Source organism: Panthera leo, chromosome E3 (genome assembly GCF_018350215.1).
Source record: "Panthera leo isolate Ple1 chromosome E3, P.leo_Ple1_pat1.1, whole genome shotgun sequence".
Classification (NCBI taxonomy): Eukaryota; Metazoa; Chordata; class Mammalia; order Carnivora; family Felidae; genus Panthera; species Panthera leo.
Window position 1 is genome coordinate 745,450 of NC_056694.1, and position 19,567 is coordinate 765,016.

The 19,567-nt window shown below is 65.0% G+C and overlaps 1 protein-coding gene and 2 long non-coding RNA genes across 10 annotated transcripts in view; 1 reads left to right on the plus strand and 2 right to left on the minus strand.

Moving 5' to 3' along the window:
* The window catches only part of CE3H7orf50 (chromosome E3 C7orf50 homolog), a 110,981-nt gene that overhangs the window by 1,832 nt on the left and 89,582 nt on the right, over positions 1-19,567 (minus strand). For 6 of the 7 annotated variants that reach the window (XM_042922742.1, XM_042922741.1, XM_042922736.1 and 3 more), the window contains exons 3-5: positions 9,345-9,541; positions 8,858-9,021; positions 3,790-3,871 (exon numbers count right to left, since the gene is read on the minus strand). In XM_042922742.1, the coding sequence (XP_042778676.1) occupies positions 3,790-3,871; positions 8,858-9,021; positions 9,345-9,541 (443 nt within the window). The remainder of the gene's footprint in view (positions 1-3,789; positions 3,872-8,857; positions 9,022-9,344; positions 9,542-19,567) is intronic. The other variant, XM_042922735.1, reaches the window with a different exon arrangement.
* LOC122210198 lies at positions 8,771-12,481 on the plus strand. The gene is made up of 3 exons (XR_006197965.1): positions 8,771-8,859; positions 12,079-12,235; positions 12,379-12,481. It is a non-coding gene; the product is annotated as an uncharacterized LOC122210198 (long non-coding RNA).
* Positions 12,221-17,585, minus strand: LOC122210197. Of its 2 annotated transcripts, XR_006197964.1 has the most exons (4): positions 17,532-17,585; positions 14,466-14,634; positions 13,118-13,576; positions 12,221-12,996 (listed from the first exon to the last, which is right to left on the minus strand). It is a non-coding gene; the product is annotated as an uncharacterized LOC122210197 (long non-coding RNA). The 2 variants fall into 2 exon arrangements; XR_006197963.1 differs by lacking the exon at positions 17,532-17,585 and having other exon boundaries at positions 14,466-15,239.

A 19,567-nucleotide genomic window follows, 5' to 3' on the forward strand; every position in this document is an offset into this window, starting at 1 on the left:
CTCTGACCGGCCCCTCCCCAACGCCCGTGACACTGAGCTCCTCGGCACTCGCTCAAAGGCCACCTGCATCGTCTGCTCTGGACAAAGGTCGACGCACACCCTTTGTCCGTTTTAGAGTTGGGCTGCCCTTCTGTCGACTGAGAAAAGCTCCCACAGTCCGTGAGATCGGGGTCTGCGCCCACCTCCTCCCTCCTGTGGGTGGGTGGGTGGCCATCTCCCCGCCCGCCAGTCTGAGTCTGTGGTCACTGTGCTGGGGCAGTCGGCGCCTGTGCCCGACCTGAGGCCACAACAGGTGCCCCACATTCGCTTCTGGGAGCTTTAGTTTCAGCCCCGACATCCGGGGCCTCGATCCACTTTGAGGGCTGCTGACAGAGGTCAGGCGGGGTCACCTTCCTTCCTTGACACGTGCAAATCCAGCTGGCAAAACTCCGCTTGCGGAGGAGGCCATTCTTTCCCCATCGAATGGTGGTGGCTCCCTCCGCCTCTGTGGACCCTGAGGGTACTCGTTCCCTTCCGGGCTTTCTATTCCCCTCCTTGCCAGTCCACCCCCACGGGGGTCGGATGTGGCTTCTGTCTCATCCGTGAAACTGAATCTCATATCCTGCTCCCGACAGGAAGTGCTCATGCACACCCACGCACACACGCACCCACGTGTGCACACACCCACACGCAGACACGTGGCGGCCAGGAGGTCAGGCCCGTTCGCCTCAGGGGCTCGAAGTGAGGCTGGGGTGGGGGCGGGGGTTCTTCAAGTAGGCGTACCAGGAAGACAGGGCACGCGTGGGACCACAGAACAGTTTCGGCTCACGTCACGGCCTCTGCTGTTCCCGCGGGCAGCACCGGGGCGCCACTGCTGCCACGGTCCAGCCAAGGAGGGTCCGGCACTCTGCTCCGGGGCCAAACACAGCCGGCGGGGCACGTGGGTGGGACGGCAGGACGCCCACAAAGGGAAGCGGGGCTCGGTGTGGGGCCAGGAGGCAGCACCGTCTAGCGTCTGGGGCCAGAGTAACCAGGACCCCCAGCTTTGGCCCCGGGGTCCCCTCCTGTTCCTGTCACCAGCCTGTTGAGTCACGCAGGCCCGGGAGCATCTGCGGAACCAAGGGCCGGGCACACCGTTCCCAGGGGCCCTTCCCCCTTCCCCGCCTCCGCGACTCCCTTCCTACCCCCCCACCCCCAGGCGCCTCGGCCACAGTCATCCGCTGCGGTCCAGGGCTTTCTTCTATCCCACTGCCTGTGCCGGACCCCAAGTGAACCCTGACCCTGACCTCAGGGGGCTCACCAGGGACCAATGAATCCATCGGTCCATCCGCCCACCCGTTACTGCGCCCCTCCAGAAAGGCCCCGGACGCCAGCCCTCCCCCCAGCTGGGTTCAGGTGCACGTGCCCCGGTTTCCCGGGGAGCCCAGGCAGCTCCGGGGCGTTAGGCTCAGAGATGTGGGGGTCCGTGAAAGCCGACGAGCCTTGTCCTTCCGGGTTCACGTCCCAGCGGGGCAGACGGGGCAGACGGCTAATTGTCCTTCCAGTTCACGTCCCAGCGGGGCAGACGGCTAAGTGAATGACGGCACACCGGGAAGGTGCCAAATCCGTCCGCTGGGGGACAGTCTACTCACAGAAACCTAATTGACACACACACAGAGTTAACCCCAAAGAGATCAAAGGCCTAAAGGTAAGAACAGAAACTACAAAACCCTCACAAGGAAACACTGGGGTAATTCTGCTGACCTTGGGTGAGACCGTGGTTTCTTAGTTATGACGCCAGACGCACAAGTGACAGAAGAAAAAAGACAAAAATCAGGCTTCGTCAAAATTATGACACGTCCCCAGCCCACCTCCCGGCGGGCAGCGACCAGGTGGTCTCCAGGGGCCTCAGGAAGCAAGGCCTCGGTTCCCGAGGCGCCTGGGCCCCTCCTCAGGGCACGGCGAGTCCACACAGGCTGCGAGTGGCTGTCAGGCCACCATCACCTGCCGGCACCTTGAGGCCCCGGGGGGGAAGGGGGCGGGCAGGGTGGTCAGGACACAGGTCTCTGCCCGCAGCTGCCCGCTGGCTCCGTGTGTGCGACACCTGCTCCAGAGAGTTCCAGGGACGGTGTGTCCGCGGGGCCCGGGCTCCTGGGCACAGAAGTCTGGTGATGTGCTGGGGGGTGTGTGCCCAGGGTGATGGGGAGGGGGTGTGTGCCCTGAGCGGTGGTGAGTGGGGAGCGGCCACGGATCGGTGCGGGACAGGGGGGTCACGGGGAAGGAAGGGTGGGGTGTCACGCCCCAGTGCGGGCTCTGCGGTGAGTCACAAGGCCGGCCCGTGACTCCTGCCGCAGTACAGGCTGGCCCAGCCCTGGTGCCTGTTCGCAAAGCTGTCCCCCCACCCTGATTTCAGAGTCTGGCTCTCAGGCGTGTCCTTCCCCAGCCACGGGCACACAGGCACCCTAGACCTCCCTGCAGCAGGGCCGTCACGCCTGTGACAAAAGCTATACTTGTCACAACAAATGGCGGTAGCAGGGGGTTACGCAGCCTGGGAGGAGACCCTCGCAGACGTGGATGTGGCTCTGGTGGGGCGGGGGAGGGGGCAGGCGGCCAGGCTCGGCCCAAGGGCGGAAAGCCAGCCGACCAAGGCAGACGAGGGTGGACCAAGGAGCTCCACGTGGCAAGCACCAGGGTGACCACTGGCCAGGACGAGAGCTGCCAACGGTGTGGTGACCATCGGGGCGTTTCTAGAATCCCGAAGCAGGTCCGGACGTGGCCGATTACCGCACGTTCTAACCCAGGTGCCCCCTGAATCACGTGACCGAGGGAGGTCGGCATGGACCATCCTGCACCAGGTGCGTTGGGAGGGCACCCCCGTGCCCCACCTGTGTCTGATAACCGGCTTCTCCCAGACGCACCCCCCACCCCGCCAGGTGCACACAGCTCTCCTCCTCCCCACCGGGGACGCACGCTCCACCTCCCTCCGCTCACTCACCACGCACACGGCAGTCGCCGTCCTACATCCGCGCGTGCTTCCCCTCCCCCAGCGTGCACACACGACTGCTGTCGGACGTGTGCGCACACCTGCCCTCCCCTGCCCTACACCCGCCCAGTGTGTACACCCCGGTCCTAACACCCTCCCAGCATGCACACACCCGCCCTACACACCCCCCCCCAGCGTGCACACCCCTGCCCCTGCACTAACGCCCTCCCAGCATGCACACCCCTGCCCGACACCCTCCCGTGCACACACCTGCCCCTGCCCCCCCCCCAACACCTTCCCAGGGTGCACACACCTGCTCCCCGCCCCACGCACACTTCTGCCCCTGCCCTAACGCCCTCCCGGTGTGCACACCCCTGCCCTACACCCCCCCATGCACACCCCTGCTCCCCGGTACACACCCCTGCCCTAACGCCCTCTCAGGGTGCACACACCTGCCCTACACGCCCCCCCAGTGTGCACACTCCTGCTCCCCGCCCCCCGCACACCCCTGCCCTACACCCCCCCGTGCACACCCCTGCCCCCCCCATACACACCCCTGCTCCCTGGTGCACACCCCTGCCCTAACGCCCTCCCAGCATGCACACACCTGCTCTAACCACCCCCACCGGGTGTGCACATCCCTCTGCTCCCTGCCTCGTGTACACCCCTGCCCCTTGATGCACACCCCTGCCCTCACCTCCCCCCAGCATGCACACCCCTGCCCTAAAGCCCTCCCAGCGTGCACACACCTGCCCTAACCATCCCCGCCCCGTGTGCATACCCCTGTCCAAACCACCCGCAGCGTGTACACCCTGTTTCCCCACCCCCCGCCCCACCGGTGCACGTACCTGGTCGTTGTCATACATGTGCAGTAGCAGCCAGGTCTGCCTCGTCTTCTGGAACTTCCAGTTCTCGTGCTTCTGGGCCCAGCTGGGAAGCAAGGACAGGACACGTCAGGCACAGGCGAGAACCGACAGACGGGTCTGTGTACCAGGTGGGTGGAGGCCCCTCCCCAGCCGGAGGGCGGCAGACGAGGAGCCGCGGAGGGGGCTCAGGGGCCCCCTCCTGAGGCTGAGAGGACGCCTCACCCCCGAGCGCCTGCCTCCACATCCGCGCCAGGCGGCACGGGCACCCGGAGGCTCCTGAAACCAGCCGCTCCCGCGTCAGCCGTCACCGTGTGCCCGCCAGAGCGGGGACGGCCTTCCAACTGAGAGCTGTGTGTGGAGGGTGAGGGAGAGCAGCCCGGGGGGAGCCAGGAACCCTGACCCCGAGGGTCGTGCTGGTGTGGGCCACCTGAGGCCATGTGACCCCCCACCCAACCCGCGGCCACGGGGCCAGCCTGCTGACAAGCAGGAGGAAGAGAAGGGCGGCGTGTCTGGGACTCGGGGGCACTGAGGGGTGTGGGCAGGAGGGCGGGGGGTGAGCCCCCAGGGTGTGTCATGTGCCCCAGCTGCAGCCTCGACTGGAGGGACAGTAGCTCGCAGGGGCCGAGGTGGAGTCACTCTTACTGGACTTCACACACACGGTCACGTGACAGCAGACCCGCCTGAGCCCCGCCCCACGTCTGCCGGGGACCACGGGCACTTTGTGTGGCAGCCACAGAGCAGGACCTGAGCCAGACCGGGTGTCCCTGCTCCCATCCCGCTGGGGACCCGTGGATTCGCATCTTGGATCTGGCCCTGGAGACTGACCGGCGCCCCTACAAAGCGGTGTGCCTCCAGGGCACCACGACCCGGACTCCCGCATCTGCAGATGTGGCACTCGGCCTGTGCCCGGAACGAGTGTGCGGCAGAAATCGGGCCGTGGTCATTAGACGAGGCCCAGAGGAAGAGCCCAAGAGCCGCCAGGCCGGGCGCTGTCCCTGGCTGATCCCTGCGGGTTAACCCGAGGGGCCCCTGCCCCGTGCTGGTTATCAAGTGACTGCGCTGGCTCACACCGTCCATCGCCCAGTCTGCTGGGGGGGGGGGGTCTTCAAAAAATGGGTTCGCCAGATGGCATGACGTTAAGTAGAAGGAGCTGCAGAGCCATAAAAACAGGACACGGAGGCTGATGCACTCTGGTTGCAGCAAGCAACCCCCTGGAGCCGACGATCCACGAAGCCCTGGCCAGGCCTCCCGTGAGCAGCCTTCCCAGCAACTCCCGTAGCCACAGCTCCTGTGACTCCTCCCCCAAAGGTGTAGGCCCTGGGCTCATCGGCCCTGAGGAGTGGCTGTCTTGGGGTCTGCTCCTCCCGGGTCTTGGGTTTCGACGTACTAGCAAGCCCTTTGCTGTGCTTACTCATTCTTTACAATAAACTCGCTCTGTTCAAATTACCATTTGGTTCCACTGACCACCTGCACGCTGGCCAATTCCCCTGCCCTGGAAGATGGCACACGACCTCCCCCAGGGTCTGTGGGGTCCATCCTGGGCTGACGGAGGGTGTGGCGGTGCCGAGCTGCACTGCCTGGGACCTGGGGCTCCACGGACCTGGCTGCCATGGCCACGGCATCGGCAACACGGACGGGCTGTGTGCCTGACCCGAGCCAGGGCTCTGGTCTAGCTCAGGCTCAACTCCCCTTGTGGTCACCTGAACCCCCAGACAGTGTTACGGTGGCTTCAGATCTGCCGTGTGGGTCCAAAGGAAGCAAGGGGCACTGGCTGGGAGCCCCAAGCCCCTAGGCCACCTCAGGCAGAGAGGAGGCCCCCAGACCAGAACGACGAGGACACAGGAGTGAAGTTGGGGATGACGGACATGGACAAGCCAGCTCGCCTCTCCAGGCTCCTGCTCTGTCTCAGAGACGCCTCCCTGAGAGAAAGGACCCGTGGGGATAGAGAATGAGAGATCAGGGTCCACAGGGAGGGAGCGGGGACCCCGCGGGTGGGCTCCCTGGTGGTAAGGGCTGAGCCCCACCCTCTCGAGGGGGTACAGAGTCGTCAGTGGCTCCCAGAGAACGTGGCTCCGTGAGGTCATGGGTGAAGGACGCTTCAACACCCAGACGGGCAGAAGCACATGCAGCTGCTGTACAGGCCCCCGGCCCGCGGCCACCCAGAGACACGTGAGTCCCACGGGCCCCGCCTGAGCCCCGACATCAGGCAGGTTCTGGAGCCCCTGAGCCGGTGAATGTGTCTCTATCTCCACCAACCTGTCCCCAAGGCCGCGGTCTTCAGGGAAACCCTAAGAACCCGGCCCCAGGCCTCACACGTGCCAACCCCCACGTTCCAGCCGGCAGTGCCATCGTGGCCTAGAGCAGCCCGTGCTCTCGCGGCAATCAGACAACTCGCGGATTTCGTACGGCCCGGTCTGCACGGCAGAAATCTCTCAGATCAGGCGAAGCTGGAATCGGCTGGCCGGCCCAGGCCCCGGGGGTAGACGAGGGTCCTCCAGCCGTGATGGGGCCCGGCAGCCTCTCGCCCCCAGAAGGCAGGCCCTGAGTCGCTGAGGCCGCGCGCCCCGCTGACCCCCGCTTACGCAACACCTGATCGCGTCCCGGCCTGCGATGGGGATGGGGCTGGGGGCTGGGGGCTGGGGGCTGGGCGCCCAGCGGGACAGGACACCCCGTGAGGGAGGAGCTGCCGTGTCTGGCTCAGTCGGCAGGAGGGGCCCCGGTGGAAGAGGGAAGAAACAGCCGGAGTCCGTCTCCCTGCCCCCAGCCCGGCGAGGGGTTGGTGTGGGGTCTCCGGGGAGAGCATGCTGGCCGCCTCAGCCCTGGGTCTGACATCCCACAGGGGCCAGGTTGCCCTCGGGGCTCCCTCGGGGCTCCCGCGGGCCCAGAGACCACCGCTACATTCCAAGGACACGCATGGGGTGCAGCTCCCGCCACACAAGACCTACAGCTGCCAGGCACGGGGACGCCGGGCGGCCACAGGAGCCCGCGCGGGCTGGAGGCGAGGCCGCAAGCGAGGCCCAGACGGCAGAGGGCAGGCGGCCTACCACAACATGGATGGCGTCCCCGGGCCGGCCTCTAGGTAATGGGGCAGTCTGGACAGGACAGGCCCCCGGTGGGTGAACGCCAGGGAGCTGGGCAGTCCACGCCGCGGCGGGAGGCATGGCCTCGGGAGTGAAGACCGGGTCCGCAGCCCGGCCTCTTGCCATCCACACGGGGTCTACGCGAAGAGCGCCCACAGGCCTCTAGCCTGTCCTCACCCCCGCCCACCCCAGGCGGGCTCTGCACCCGTGGAGGTCCACTCTGTGGCTGGCCTATCCCCCTGCTCCTCTGTCCAGCCCCGGCCCCGGGGCCTCCTGTGTCCAGCCGTGACCCGTGCGCGCTCACAGAAACACGCGTGGGCTCCCAGGCTGACGGCCGAGACCACAGAGGACGACTCTCTCGCTCAAGGAGCCACACTGACAAGCAGCAGGCTGGCTCCAGCCCAGGCCCTGCCATCCCCAAGGCTGGTGTCCCACGCCATGCTGACAGCCCAACTGAGCCGGGGACCCCACACCCGCACGCCAGCGGAGGGAGCAGCAGGCATCTGTCCTCAAGTCCCAGCGGGCCCCCACCCACGCGCTCCTGCCCTCTCTGGCCACCAACCGGGGACGGCCTTCAGCTCTGACCTCAGAGAACAGGGCTGCACGGACGGTGCTGAGCCCCTGCACCAGGCAGCCCTCGGCATTCTCGAGCTGCTGCTGTGTGTGGTCCCTGCAGGGCTCACCCCTCTAAACCCATGACATGCAGCAGGGCCAATCCAGCCTCTGCCAGGGCTACGGGGGCTGGCGATGCCCCTGCACCCCTGCTGAGTTTAGGGTGGGAGACAGGGAGGGCTGAGCCAGAGATCTGGTCCCAGCACATGCAGATTCCCCAGCCGCACCCCAGGCCCCAGACCCAGCTCTCTCTTCACTGGGACCTGTGGGAGCGTGTGCCCAGGTGACACCAACACTGGGGGCTGGACTCCTTAAGGGGTGCTAGTTCCAGCCCCGTCCACTATGCCCAGCAGCCAAGAGTGCAGAAGCCCCAAGGTCCCACGTTGCTCAGAATTACACATCCCTGAGGCTGGGGACGGGGACCAGCGGACAGGGTCCTCCTCACCCGGGCCAGGCTACGGGGACCCTCAGTTCTCTGCCCTGAGGCAGCCAGCCAGCTGGTGTGCTGGATTCCTGCCCCCAACGCAGCCACGCCCGGGGCCAGCAGGTGGAGTCACAGAGCTGGGACGGGGGGGGGGGGGGGGGGGGGGGGGGGGGGGGGGGCACTCGCCTTCCTGGCTGAGCCCTTCCAGGGACCCCTCCAGGGAGGAACCAAGAGGGCGCCGCTCGGCAGCCCCCTGGGTTATCGGCATCTCTGGTTTAACACGTACAGGATGCAAACGAGGACCACAGCGAGACACCGCCCCACACCCAGCTGCGTGGCTGTCATCGGCGAGGGCGGGCGCGGACGGGCGGAAGTCGGGGCCCTTGCCGGTGGGGCTGTTAACGTGGCGCAGCCGCCGCGGGCAGGTCTGCAGCTCCTGCAAAAACGGGGTCCCTGGCAATCCCGCTCCGAGGCTGTGCCCGCGACCGAGGAAGACACGTCCCCACAAGATCCCGTACGCGGACACGCACCACAGCATCAGCCACAACGGCCCCGCGCCCGAAACAACCCGAATGCCCACGAGCGGGTGAGCGGATGAACGAAACGTGGCGTATGCGTGCAGTGCGTGGTATCTGGCCGTAAAGAGAAAGGGACGCCTGACACGTGCTGCAACGTGGGTGGGCCTCAAACGTTTCGCCGAGGGAAGGAAGCGCTTGGCAAAAGGCCACGCTGTGCGTGACTCCCACGTGCACAATCGTCCGGAATCGCCACGCCCACAGAGACACGGGGTGGACGAGGGCTTGGGTGGAGCCGGGCGGGGCGGTCTGAGGGGAATGGGGAGTGAGTGCCGGGGGCAGGGGCTGCTGCTGGAGTCAAAGGAGTTCGGCGGCGGCCGGGGCGGTTGCGCATACACCGCTCCCCGCGATCAACGCACAGGTGAGTGTGTCCGAGCTGGGTCTCCCCAGGGAAGACCGTCTTGGTGCTGGCCGCTGATGCCGCTGGACGGACCCCACTTCCGGAGGAGGAAAATCATTGTGGGCGGCGGGGGGGCGGGGGGAGGCTGCCGGAACCCGTGACTTTACTTCCCCGCAGGTTCCTCTGCCAACAGAAGCCAGCGATTTCACTGGGGCCTGGCTTTTCCAGGAGCCCCTAGAGAGGCTTGCACGGAGCTGCTGGCAAATGCCAGGCTCTGCCTGCTGTGGGAACAGGGTAAACCAGGGTCTGCCAGGCACCCCGAGGGCTCGAGTGGGCACTGGGGGTGGTGGTTCTGTGGTGACACCCACCAGGGCAGGTCCCAGGCTGCGGGGACACCACTGGCCCCAGGAGCCAGATTTGGAGCAGCTCACCCGAGCCCCCGTCCCTCCTGGTACACCAGAGACCCTCCGGACCCGGCCAGGCCCTGCGTGAGAGGGTCGCCTTACCCACGGAGGTAGTCCAGGGCCAGCTGGGCCCCGGAGGGCTTGGCCGGCACGCTCGGGACTGCAGCCTTCCGAAGCTGCTTCCTCTCCTCTTTCCTCCGCTCCTTTTTCAGCTTCCTCTCCAGGACCCTCTTCTCCTCTGGGGTCAGCTCGGGCAGCTCGAGGGCCGTGTCCTGTCCGGCGCCCCAGGCGGCTCCTCCCTGAAAGGCAAGGGAAAACCAGCCTGGAAGGGTGCCCCTCAGCTCCCTGGACCCCCTCCCTCACCCCCAGCACCTGGGGAAGGGGCTGCTCAAAGTCTTGCCCTCCCAGGGACCCAGGAGACCCAGCGCCTAGTGACAAGTCCTGTGGGGAAGGGCCGGGTGTGACCATCTCACCCCAGCACGTGTCAAAGCTCACTGACCTCGGACCGCTCTCCTGACCCTGCACCTGTGCTCACGCACTGGGGACAAGGATTTCTGGGCGGAGAGGAGAGTCCCATCCCCCTACAGCCTTGCAGGAGACCTGCCCCTCCTCCTTTCCCTCTCCCCAGCCCGCCAGCCCTGCTGCTGCCCCACTGTCTGCTGCCCTCAGGCTGCCCGCAGACCAGGTGCACTGAGGCAGGGCTGAGAGCATACTGCTCAAGGTTGGGGCGTGGGGTACCCACAGAGGCCTTTCCACTTAGGAACCCCTCCCAAGGAAGGCCTGGGTGCCTCCCCCAGCAGCTAAGCAGTTGGTGGACGCAGGCTGCTGGCCTCTCGCTCTCCCGATAGGGCCGCGGCCTCCTGACACCCCTATTTTCCCAGATACCTTGCACCCAGCAGTACAGCCCAACCCGCTCCCCATATCAAACCAAACCAGGCTTTCAACGGGGCGGGGGATCATGACCCCAGGACCTGCACACACGTCCCCTTTCCTGGAAAACCTGGCACACGAGCACTGGTCACTCCGCCTCTGGCCTGGGACCAGGCCACTGCCCCAAGGCCTCCGGAAGGGCAAAGGCTACCCCAGGCACATCCAGCGTTTGCAGACCTCTCCCTCCCCTCCCCTCCCTTCCCCTCCCCTCCCGCCTCCCAGAGGCCAGCTTACAAAGTGCCAGTGCCTTGACAACCTTTGTGTTCCCACTCAACGCCAGATCTTTCCGGAATCTTCTAAAACAAAAGAGACGCTCTCTCTCCAGCTCCCCCCTCTGCCTCCTTTGAAACCAGCAGTGGGGCCTCCAGGCTGCCCCAGGGAGGCTCCAGCAGCCCTGACACCATGTACACGCATGTGCACACACACGCACGGCTCCTCTCACACGGGGTTCACAGGCCGCCAGCACACGGGGTTCACAGGCCGCCAGCACAAGGGTGCTTCCAGAGCGGGGGGGGGGGGGGGGGGGGTCTCTGGACAGGCACAGCCCTGGGGTGGCACATGCCCCCTGCCTGCAAGTCTAGTTGCCCGAGGCCATCGGGATTTCTGAGGGTTTCCTGAGATCCAGGGGAGCAGTGGTGACACCATGATGGGAGGCAGGAGGGCAGGCCCGGTGCCCTCCTGGGATCTCCACCTTGGCTGAAGACGTGGCCTCGGGGCCGGCCTAGGAAAGAGGCCAAAACTGCAATAAACCCAGTGTTTCTCGAGACCACTTCTGTGCGGCCTGTGCTCCAAGCAGGATGGGCGGGGAGCAAGACGCCCTTCCTGCCCGTTTCATCCCGGGTCCCAGGGGGCCTGCTGGTGGCCTCTGAAGAGAAGCGGGGTGCAGACCGGCCCACCTGTGCCCTGCTCTTGCAGGGGGTGGGGGCAGAGGTCAGGACACCCCAGGAGCGCTCAGGGAAAGCCAAGCCGCTTGCAGGGTCTGGACGCTCGTCCCGAAGGCGAAGGAGGCAGAGCTGGGACCAGAGCCGGGAGTCACAGCACGTGAGCAGGGGCTGGGGGCGGGAGAGGGCAGGCCCCTCCCCCCACAGAACCAGACCTTTATGCCTCCCAGAAGGCTGCTCATCGTGGCAGCAGTTCTACGGCAGACGGTTTTAAGAAGCATCGAGAGAAGCGTCAGGCGACAGTCTGCGGTCCGGTTATCCGTTCACGTAGAAAACTGCTATCGGGTGGCGGCAGGGTGCAGCTGTGGCAAAGGGCCCAGGGCCGTGAGGTCAGGGCACCTCAGACGACAAAACCCCGCCTGGAGTTTGTGCGTGGCGTCTACGGACGCACCCTAAGCGCCCGCACGGCGCTGCCCCTGAAGGGTTGGCCGGCAGGGGAGGGACAGTCTCTGCTCGGTCCTCGGTTTTACGGATGTGGACAGAGCCCTGCCCGAGCCACATCTGTGTGGCCCCCGGGGCTGAGGATCTTTAGCCACAGTACTCTCTCCGTAAACTGTCCACGACAGTCTAACCAGTGCTCCCCGCAGCTGGGTGCTCCCCAGGGTCACGGTGGGATCCGCCCCCCCCTGGACTCCGGGCCCCCTGACGTCAACTGCTTCGTGGCCCGGAGCTTGGGGGACAGAAGGGACTCCAGAGTCGGGTCCAGAAAACAGCAGCAGGCTCACAGGCCTCCCCACCAGGAAGGCCCCACTTCCTTCTGGTTCTGAACCTAGGAAACAGGTGGGCAGGAAGCCCATGCCTCTGTCTGTGGCACCTTCAGAAATTTCGCTCTAGTTCAAAAGGACACCTTAATCAGACTTACTACCAGGTATCACACGGTAGCACAATTTTGCTTATCTAACCACGAAGAACAAAAAAGAGCGTTTCCTACAACGTTTTAAAGAAATGTTTTATTCTGAAACAAGACGCGGGTACAGTCATCAGAGGCTCGCCGACCCCCACGTGGCCTCTGTCCACGTTCCATGGCACCGTCCGCAGACAGACCTGGAACCCTTTCAGCGGTCGGAAACCCACAGCGACAGCAGCAGATTCAAGTGACAGGGAAGGATACGGAACGTGCAGGTACGAACTGTTAGATCCTTCAAAGCCTAATCTCCCCAATCCCTCTCACCACCCCAAAACCCCGGCTAAAGTAACACGTGAGCGACAGCTACCCCCTCGCGCCCGCGAGAACGAAACAATTTCCCCTTTCGTCTCGCTCGCAGCGTCCTGATTAAAGTGAGAACGATTTCAGAAGAGGCGTGTGCGGGCAATTCTGGAAGCTGCTCCTGGAACACAGCGAGTCTCCAGGTGTGTGTGGTGGTGGGCACGACGCCCTCCGGGAGTCTCGGGCTGGCGCTGAGTGGAGGCAGACGCGGGCTCTGGCCTCGAGGAGCTCACGGCCGGATGTAAGTGAGCTCCTGGAGGACAGGGAGAGCGGCTGTCAGAGCGGCTGTTCAGGGCGGCAGGGCTCCCGGCGGGGCACAGCTCCTGGGTGCAGGGTCCTGCACAACGTAGCGGGGCCTGGACACCCCTCTCAGAAGGCTTTTAAATGCAGGAAACGGAACACACAGGACACGCGGGGCACAAACGGAACCCTTCATCAAAAGACCGTCGACACCACACGAACCCATCCGTGCGGGTCTGTCGTGCAACCGGGCAGGGGAGCCGAGTACAGGTGACGCCGGGAGCGGTCTCCACCCGTCACGTGCCAGGAAAGTGCCCGTGCCCTCCACACATCCCGCCAATGCCACCGTGGCCTGCCAACATTCACAGCGGGTGCCGAAAGTCAGGAGAGACCATGCAAATAGTGTTTCCTTAATCCAGGTTCAAACTCTCTGGGTCTGTAAGTCGGGGTGAAAAACACAACTGCAACCTGAGCCCACCTGCCCAGGCCTGCAGGTCCCCACGACCGCGGGGACAGCCAGGCTCCTTCCCCACCCGGCTCTCGCCACCTAAACCCACCTGGCCTTGGAGGACGGACGTGATGAAAACCGCCGGACCCTCTTCCCAGAAACACACACCCAGGGACACACGTTAAGGAAGAGACTCCAGGATCCCAGTGGAGGTGACCTCCTTGGTTGCCAGAAATGAGGAACTGGAGGGGTGAAGTCTTGTCCACAGACGGTCACAGGTGGGAGGTGGGCAGGGACAGTGGCCCTCGGAGGACAGGCCAGTGCTCCGCAGAGGCTCTCCCATACGGGCGTTCTTCAGAGCCATGGCCTGGGCTGTCAGTGGGACCTGCCGCCCAGTCCCGGCTTCCAGGGCCGTGGCGCCACCCCTTGCCAGCACAGGCCCCGCGCACCAGACTCCCCAGAGCCAGGACGCCGGCAGAGGTGGACAGCACTGGGCGGCCAGCCTGTGTTTCAGCACTAGGAGACTCGGTTTTTACTCTTGCTGCTGCTTTCTTTTTAATATTTACTTCTGAGAGAAAGAGAGGAGAGAGAGAGAGAAAGAAGGAGAGACAGAGAGAGACACGGGCGCAGCCCGAGCAGGGGAGGGGCAGAGAGAGAGGGAGACACAGAAACCCCCCTGATGCGGGGCTCAAACCCACGAACCGTGAGATCATGACCTGAGCCGAAGTCGGACGCCCAACCGACTGAGCCACCTGGGCGCCCCCACTGGCTTCTTCGAACCCCAGGACACAAACAGGAGTTTGCAGTGTGGGCAGAATGTGAAGTCTGTGAGAGGCCGATACAGGTGCAGCGTCAGGGGGCTGCAGGAAGGCTGGAGAGGACCAGCCCCACAAAACCTCTCATTGGTCCCTCACAGCTTCAGCCCGGGACAGGGTCAGGATGCCACATCTCTCGCAGGGCTGTGCGGGGACCAACCTCCTTTGGGGACAGGGTGGTCTCGAGCCAGCGAGGAGCCCCCCTTGCACCCCCCGCCACACTGGCAAAGCCAGGGTGAGTCACACGGCCCAGCCTCCTGCCTGCAATGTGACACTGTGGGTGTCCCACGGGGCTCTGTGGGTTCGGCTGGTGCCTTTGCCTGGGGACACAGGGAACCTCCAACCCCGAGACGAGGACCAGATTTTTCTGGAGACAAAGTCCCCTGACCCTGCGAGGACTTTTTTTTAGGGCACATTTACCCTTTCACGGCTGGCCTGTCCGTTCACCCAAAATCAGCACGTCCAGCCGTGTCCTGGGAGGGCCCGCTCTTGAGTGGAGGTAGACACGGGGACAGACAGAAAGAGCATACAGGCTAGACTTTTGGGGGAGGGATGGGGGTGGAGAAATCTCCCAGGGTCCTTTCCCGGAGGGACGTGTGCAGGTGGTGCCCGTGGGGCTGAGTGACTGATGGGGACAGCTACCTGGCAGACATCGGTGACCCCTTCCCCCTGGCAGGTGTGGGGGGAGGTTCGGGGTACAACTCGGTCAGGCTCAGCGCCGGCTCTATGGGCACCATCTGGGACCATCATCCAGGGCAGAGCGCAGGCGCCTCAGGGGACACAGGTGAAGAGCAGCCCTGCTCTCGAGGACCTCCAGGGGCACAGGGAACAAGGTGTGAACAGGATGAGCTGTGGCCGCGGCCCTGCCCCGAGCCCGTGGACACTGGCAGAAGACAGGAGAGGTGCGAGGAGGCTGAGCTGACAAGGGCTGTGGGAGAAGCGGTCGGGGACTAGGAGGACGCCAGCTCCAGGGGCAGACGGGGGAGGCCAGGGGAGGAGCGGACTTGGTTTTGGCACAATTCACAGGACACACGCTCAGATGTCAAACGTGGGTGTCCGCACAGGCCGGGAGAGGCTTGGGGACAGACAGTGTCCAGGGCCCTGAGGTCTCAGATCTGAGATGACAGGGCACATGCAAGAGGACGCATGGGGACAGGAAGACCGTTGAGTCCACCGAGAACAGAGCTAGGAAGCAGCCCCGCGCTCTAGTTTCCATTTCTGGAGACGCCCTGCTGAGCCGAGGGGGTTCACCTGGTCTGGCGCACAAGCTCTGAAGGCCTTTGAGGGCAGGCGGGGTCCCCAGAGAGGCTGTGAGGGCCCCTCCTTTGGAGGCCTCCGTCAGCCAGACCCAGGCCGCGCTACTGGGCGGGGCACACCCCCAGCACCTCACAGCCACACACCAAGGCGTAGCCTCCGCCGCTAGAAAAGGAAACGGTTACCTGCTCGCCAGAGGTAGGGACCTACGGGGTCTCCTAACTCCAAGGTGGGTCTTCCTGGACTGCAGACCCCAAGGGCACCACGTCCCCGCTGCAGCCCTCACTGCCTTGGGGTGACTTTGCCTACGTCGGGGGTGGGGGGAAGGCACAGGCCCTGGCAGGCTCCCCCTGTGCGAGCTCTGTCACTTCCGAGAAGGACTGCCCACCGGCGGGGTCTAACGACCTAGACTCAGTAAACTTTTCCTCCATTACCAGCAGGCCAGCAAGGCGTGGAATCCAGCTGCATCGTGCGGTCAACAGCCCAACCGTGGAATGTCACAGTTATGGCTTCCAGGCACGGATGCCAGATCTGACGGCACAGGTCACGTGCACAGTCACGCCTGTGTTCACGGCAGGCCGCTGAGCCCGCCCCCCCAGCCACGCCCACCCCCTTCCTAGTAAACTCTGAATCTGCCTTCCTCTCGTTTCCGGAAACGTGTGACTGGCCAGAAATTGAAGGGTGCATTTTCAATTTAATCTGGAAATGCCATCCCGGCAGGTTGATGGCCAGAACGGGCAGAGCCAGGAGGAAAACGAAGTACAGGAACCGTAAATGGGTCTAAAAATAACGTTTAACGCACAAAAAACATGCTTCTGGACAACTTCCAAGAAGTCAGCAGACGCTCGTTCCTGACCCGGCAGTGCTGAACTCGCCACATTAACAGAAATCAGATTCCTAACAACGAAAGCCCAGGAGAAAACTGTAGAGACAGCTCCGTGCCACCCGAGTTCACGGGCCAGGGCGCTGGGAGCAGGCCCAGAACACAGGCTCTCCTGTGCGAAGCCCGCAGAGAGGCCGCCGGTTCCGCACAAGATTTTCCAATAGGTTTTCCTGCCTTTTCAGCCGCGGTCTGTGGGCTGCATTCTTCCTCAGGGGCTTTTGTGCCGAGGAAGCGGAAACGCCCTTGCCTTTGGGTAGAGAATAGCCTCAGCTCGGGGATCCCTTGCCTTCCGGGCCCGTAGGCTGTGCAAGATCTGCAAACGGCCTGAGCTAGGGGAGAAACTGACACCAACACCTTATTGGCTCCAAAATGAACCAGCAAAATCAAAACAAACGCTGCACGGGATGAATACAGCATATCATTGAATCAACTCCATCCATTGTTAAATATAATTTCCAAGATAATTCCACAGCTAGCATACGGAAACCATGGGTTAGCTTCTTCTCGCCTTGCCAGAATTCCCGAGCGAGCACCGTGAAAATTCACATTGCCAAATAATGTGTCAAAGCCAGAGACCATCACAGGCAAAATGGTGATACCCCTGCAGGCCCTCCCCACTCCCCCAACAATGATGATGTGCCACGTGTGGGTGGGACTTGTTTAGATAATGTCGCCTTGGGCTATCTGTCCCAAGCAAAGGACAACACCCGTCCCAGGAGTGGAGAGAGCAAGGACAGACCAGTCCCCAGGTGCACAACAGGGACAAGGTTTAGTCCACTCCCCGGTTTTGCAGAGAAACAGGCTTGGAGAGGCAGGGAACTTACATGTGGTCACATGGCCCGGGGATGAGACTAGAATCCGGGGTTCTGAACCAGGAATCGGAGGGGCTGCGAGCCCCAGAGACCTTCCGCAAGGAAGAGCTGTTAAGGGCGCACAGCTGGAGACCCCCTCAAGCCCTCCTCCCTAGTTCAGGACACAGCTCGGGGCCCCTCCCCTCTAGCACAGAGCAGAGTTCGGAGCCCCCCCCCCCCCCCCCACCTGGTGCGGGACAGAGCTCGGAAGCCCCCATAACCTCCCCTCCCGGTGCAGGACACAGCTCAGAGTCTCCACGACCTCCCCCTGGTGCAGCACATAGCTGGAGCCCAACCCCCACGACCCCCCCTCCCCCCCCCCCCCCCCCCCCCCCCCCCCCCCCCCCCCCCCCCCCCCCCCCCCCCCCCCCCCCCCCCCCCCCCCCCCCCCCCCCCCGGTGCAGGACCCAACTCGGGCCCCATCCTCACCGTGCAGGACGCCGAGGCTGGGAAGCAGAGCGCTCCGCCCCCCCCCCCCCCCCCCCCCCCCCCCGGATGAGGTAACCTCGGCGGCGGCGTGGGCCCACCCGCGCCCGACCCCAAGGGGGAAGGGCGCCCCACCCGCAGGGTGAGCCGTCTCACCGGGCCGGGATCTTCCCGGCCCCGGGCCCCCGCAGCACCCCCACCGGGACACGCCCGGCCCTCCGCGCGGGCGCGCTCGTGCAGGGCGGGTCCCCCCACCCCCTCCCCGGGCCCCGATTCCGGGCTCGGCACACTGACCTCCGCGTCTCGGGCCGCCAGCGGGCCCCGGGCAGCCCGGCCGCAGCGCCCGCGCACTGCGCATGTCACGCCGGCCCGGCTCGGCTGGAACCGGATCCAGCCGGCCGGGCGGTTGACGCAGGCGCGGGGGCGCTCGGGGGTGTGGGCGGGGCCCCGGGGCCTGCACGTGGGCGCGGACCCCAGCCCCAGCCGGGTCTGCGAAGCAGGCGGGAGACGCGAGGCGAGGCCCACGCAGGCTCCCGGTGGAAGGAGGTTGTCAGGAGCGGGAATGGAGACTCGGGACGACTTGTCGGTGCCCGCCGCACCACCAGGTGGCAGCCACAGGGCCCTCGCCCGGAGGCCTGCCTGTTAACAGGCCCTACCCCGGCCCGGACAGGGGAGGAGGAAAACCACAGCTGCAGCGCCCCAAGTGCTCCCCGTTTCTCTGCCCATCACATGGACCCACGCCCCCCTGGCAGACTCTGGTTACCACCCCACCCCCCACCCCCCCCGGGCTGGCCTCATTCCCACCCTTGGGCTCTGTGTACCGGGGCTGCTGTCTCCTCCCCAGGGCCTTTGCACACGCTCTTCTCTCAGCCTGGAGCTTCTCAACTAGCTCCCCCATCATCCTCAGAGTCAGGGAAACCTCTGCTTCACCTACTGAGCACCCTCCCAACAGGACGGCCCCCCCAGCACCGTGAGCTCCAAGAGGGTCGGGCTGTTTCTGCTCACACCCCACGGACACTGCCCAGCAACACACCAGTGTTCGGCCGAGGCCTGCTGAACAAGTGAGTCACAAAGTCTTTCCTTCACCACGTGAACACCCTACGTCTCTTCTCCAGCTTGCACTCCCTCCAGTGAGACTGCAGGTGAATCTTCGGGGTCAAGAGGAAACCGCACGCGGCAGCTGAGAGCCCAGTCTACCCCAGGGCCTGTAGGAGGCTCTGCGGCAGGGCTGCTGGGGGAGGGGAGGGCTTCTGGCCCACCTGTCTGGCAAAGGTCGGGGGCCAGGCGTCCCAGGACACTCTACTCTGGCTGCGGACCCTTCACCGGCCCGCTGCGTGCTGGCTGGCGGGTGTCGCCGTGCCAGCTTCCCAGCCCGATAGGGACCCCCAGGGCTCGGGAGCCAAGTTGGAATCTTTCTGTGCTTTCCCTGTCTGTCACCGCGGCCGCGGGCTGCTCCACAGGGGCAACGGGGGCAGGCACACGGGCATGGCAGGAGCCTGGGCCACAGCTGGACGGATGCAGGGGAGGGGAGGGCAGGGAGGAGCCCCGCCCACCTCAGCCACTGTGCCAGATGTCTTCCACCTGTGCTGTCTTGCTTCATCCCTGGGATGCAGGCATCAGCAACCCCACTTTACAGGTAAGGAAACCCAGAAATGGTTTTTAAAAAGTTTCCAAGACTGCCGTTGTGGGACTTCTGGGTCCCAGAGGACCCACGTGCTGATTTGCTAGTGCATTCCGGCGTCACTACTCAGCCTTCAGGCCCTCTGATTGATGGCTTTCTTGACACCAGTCTGCAGCCCTGGGAGACCTGAGTGGGAAGGGGCGGGAGCCGGTCTGGCGGCAGGGAGGGCGGTGCCGCTGGGTGCACCACACGCAGGGCCGCGTGGCTGAGAGGGTGCCTTCGTGCCCTCCACTCGTCTCTCCCTCCCGGCCACCCTGTCCCCACACTTCACAGGCGAGGAACCTGGGGCTCGGTGGGGGGGGGGGGGGGCTGCCTACCCGCGACAGTGTCCCTTCCAGGCCCTGTGTGAGGCGCTCTGGCCCCCCGGGGGCACATGCGGGGGCCTCACGCTGGGCCTGGACGCTGGGCCTGTGGAAGCTCTACCCCAAGCAGGTGCTGCCAGGCCAAGCCTCCCGGCGGCTGTCTGGTCCCGGGCCTCGTCAGCAGCAGCAGGCACAGGGCCGCTGTCCTCACGCCTGGTTCTGCGCGGGACCTGGTGCAGCCAGAGAACCCTTGCGGACGGCCCAGCTGGTGGAAGGAGCGGCAGCCCTGCCTGCCGTGCGAGCCTGGCACCAGCTCTCCCGTCCCAAGAGACCCCAGAACTCCACCC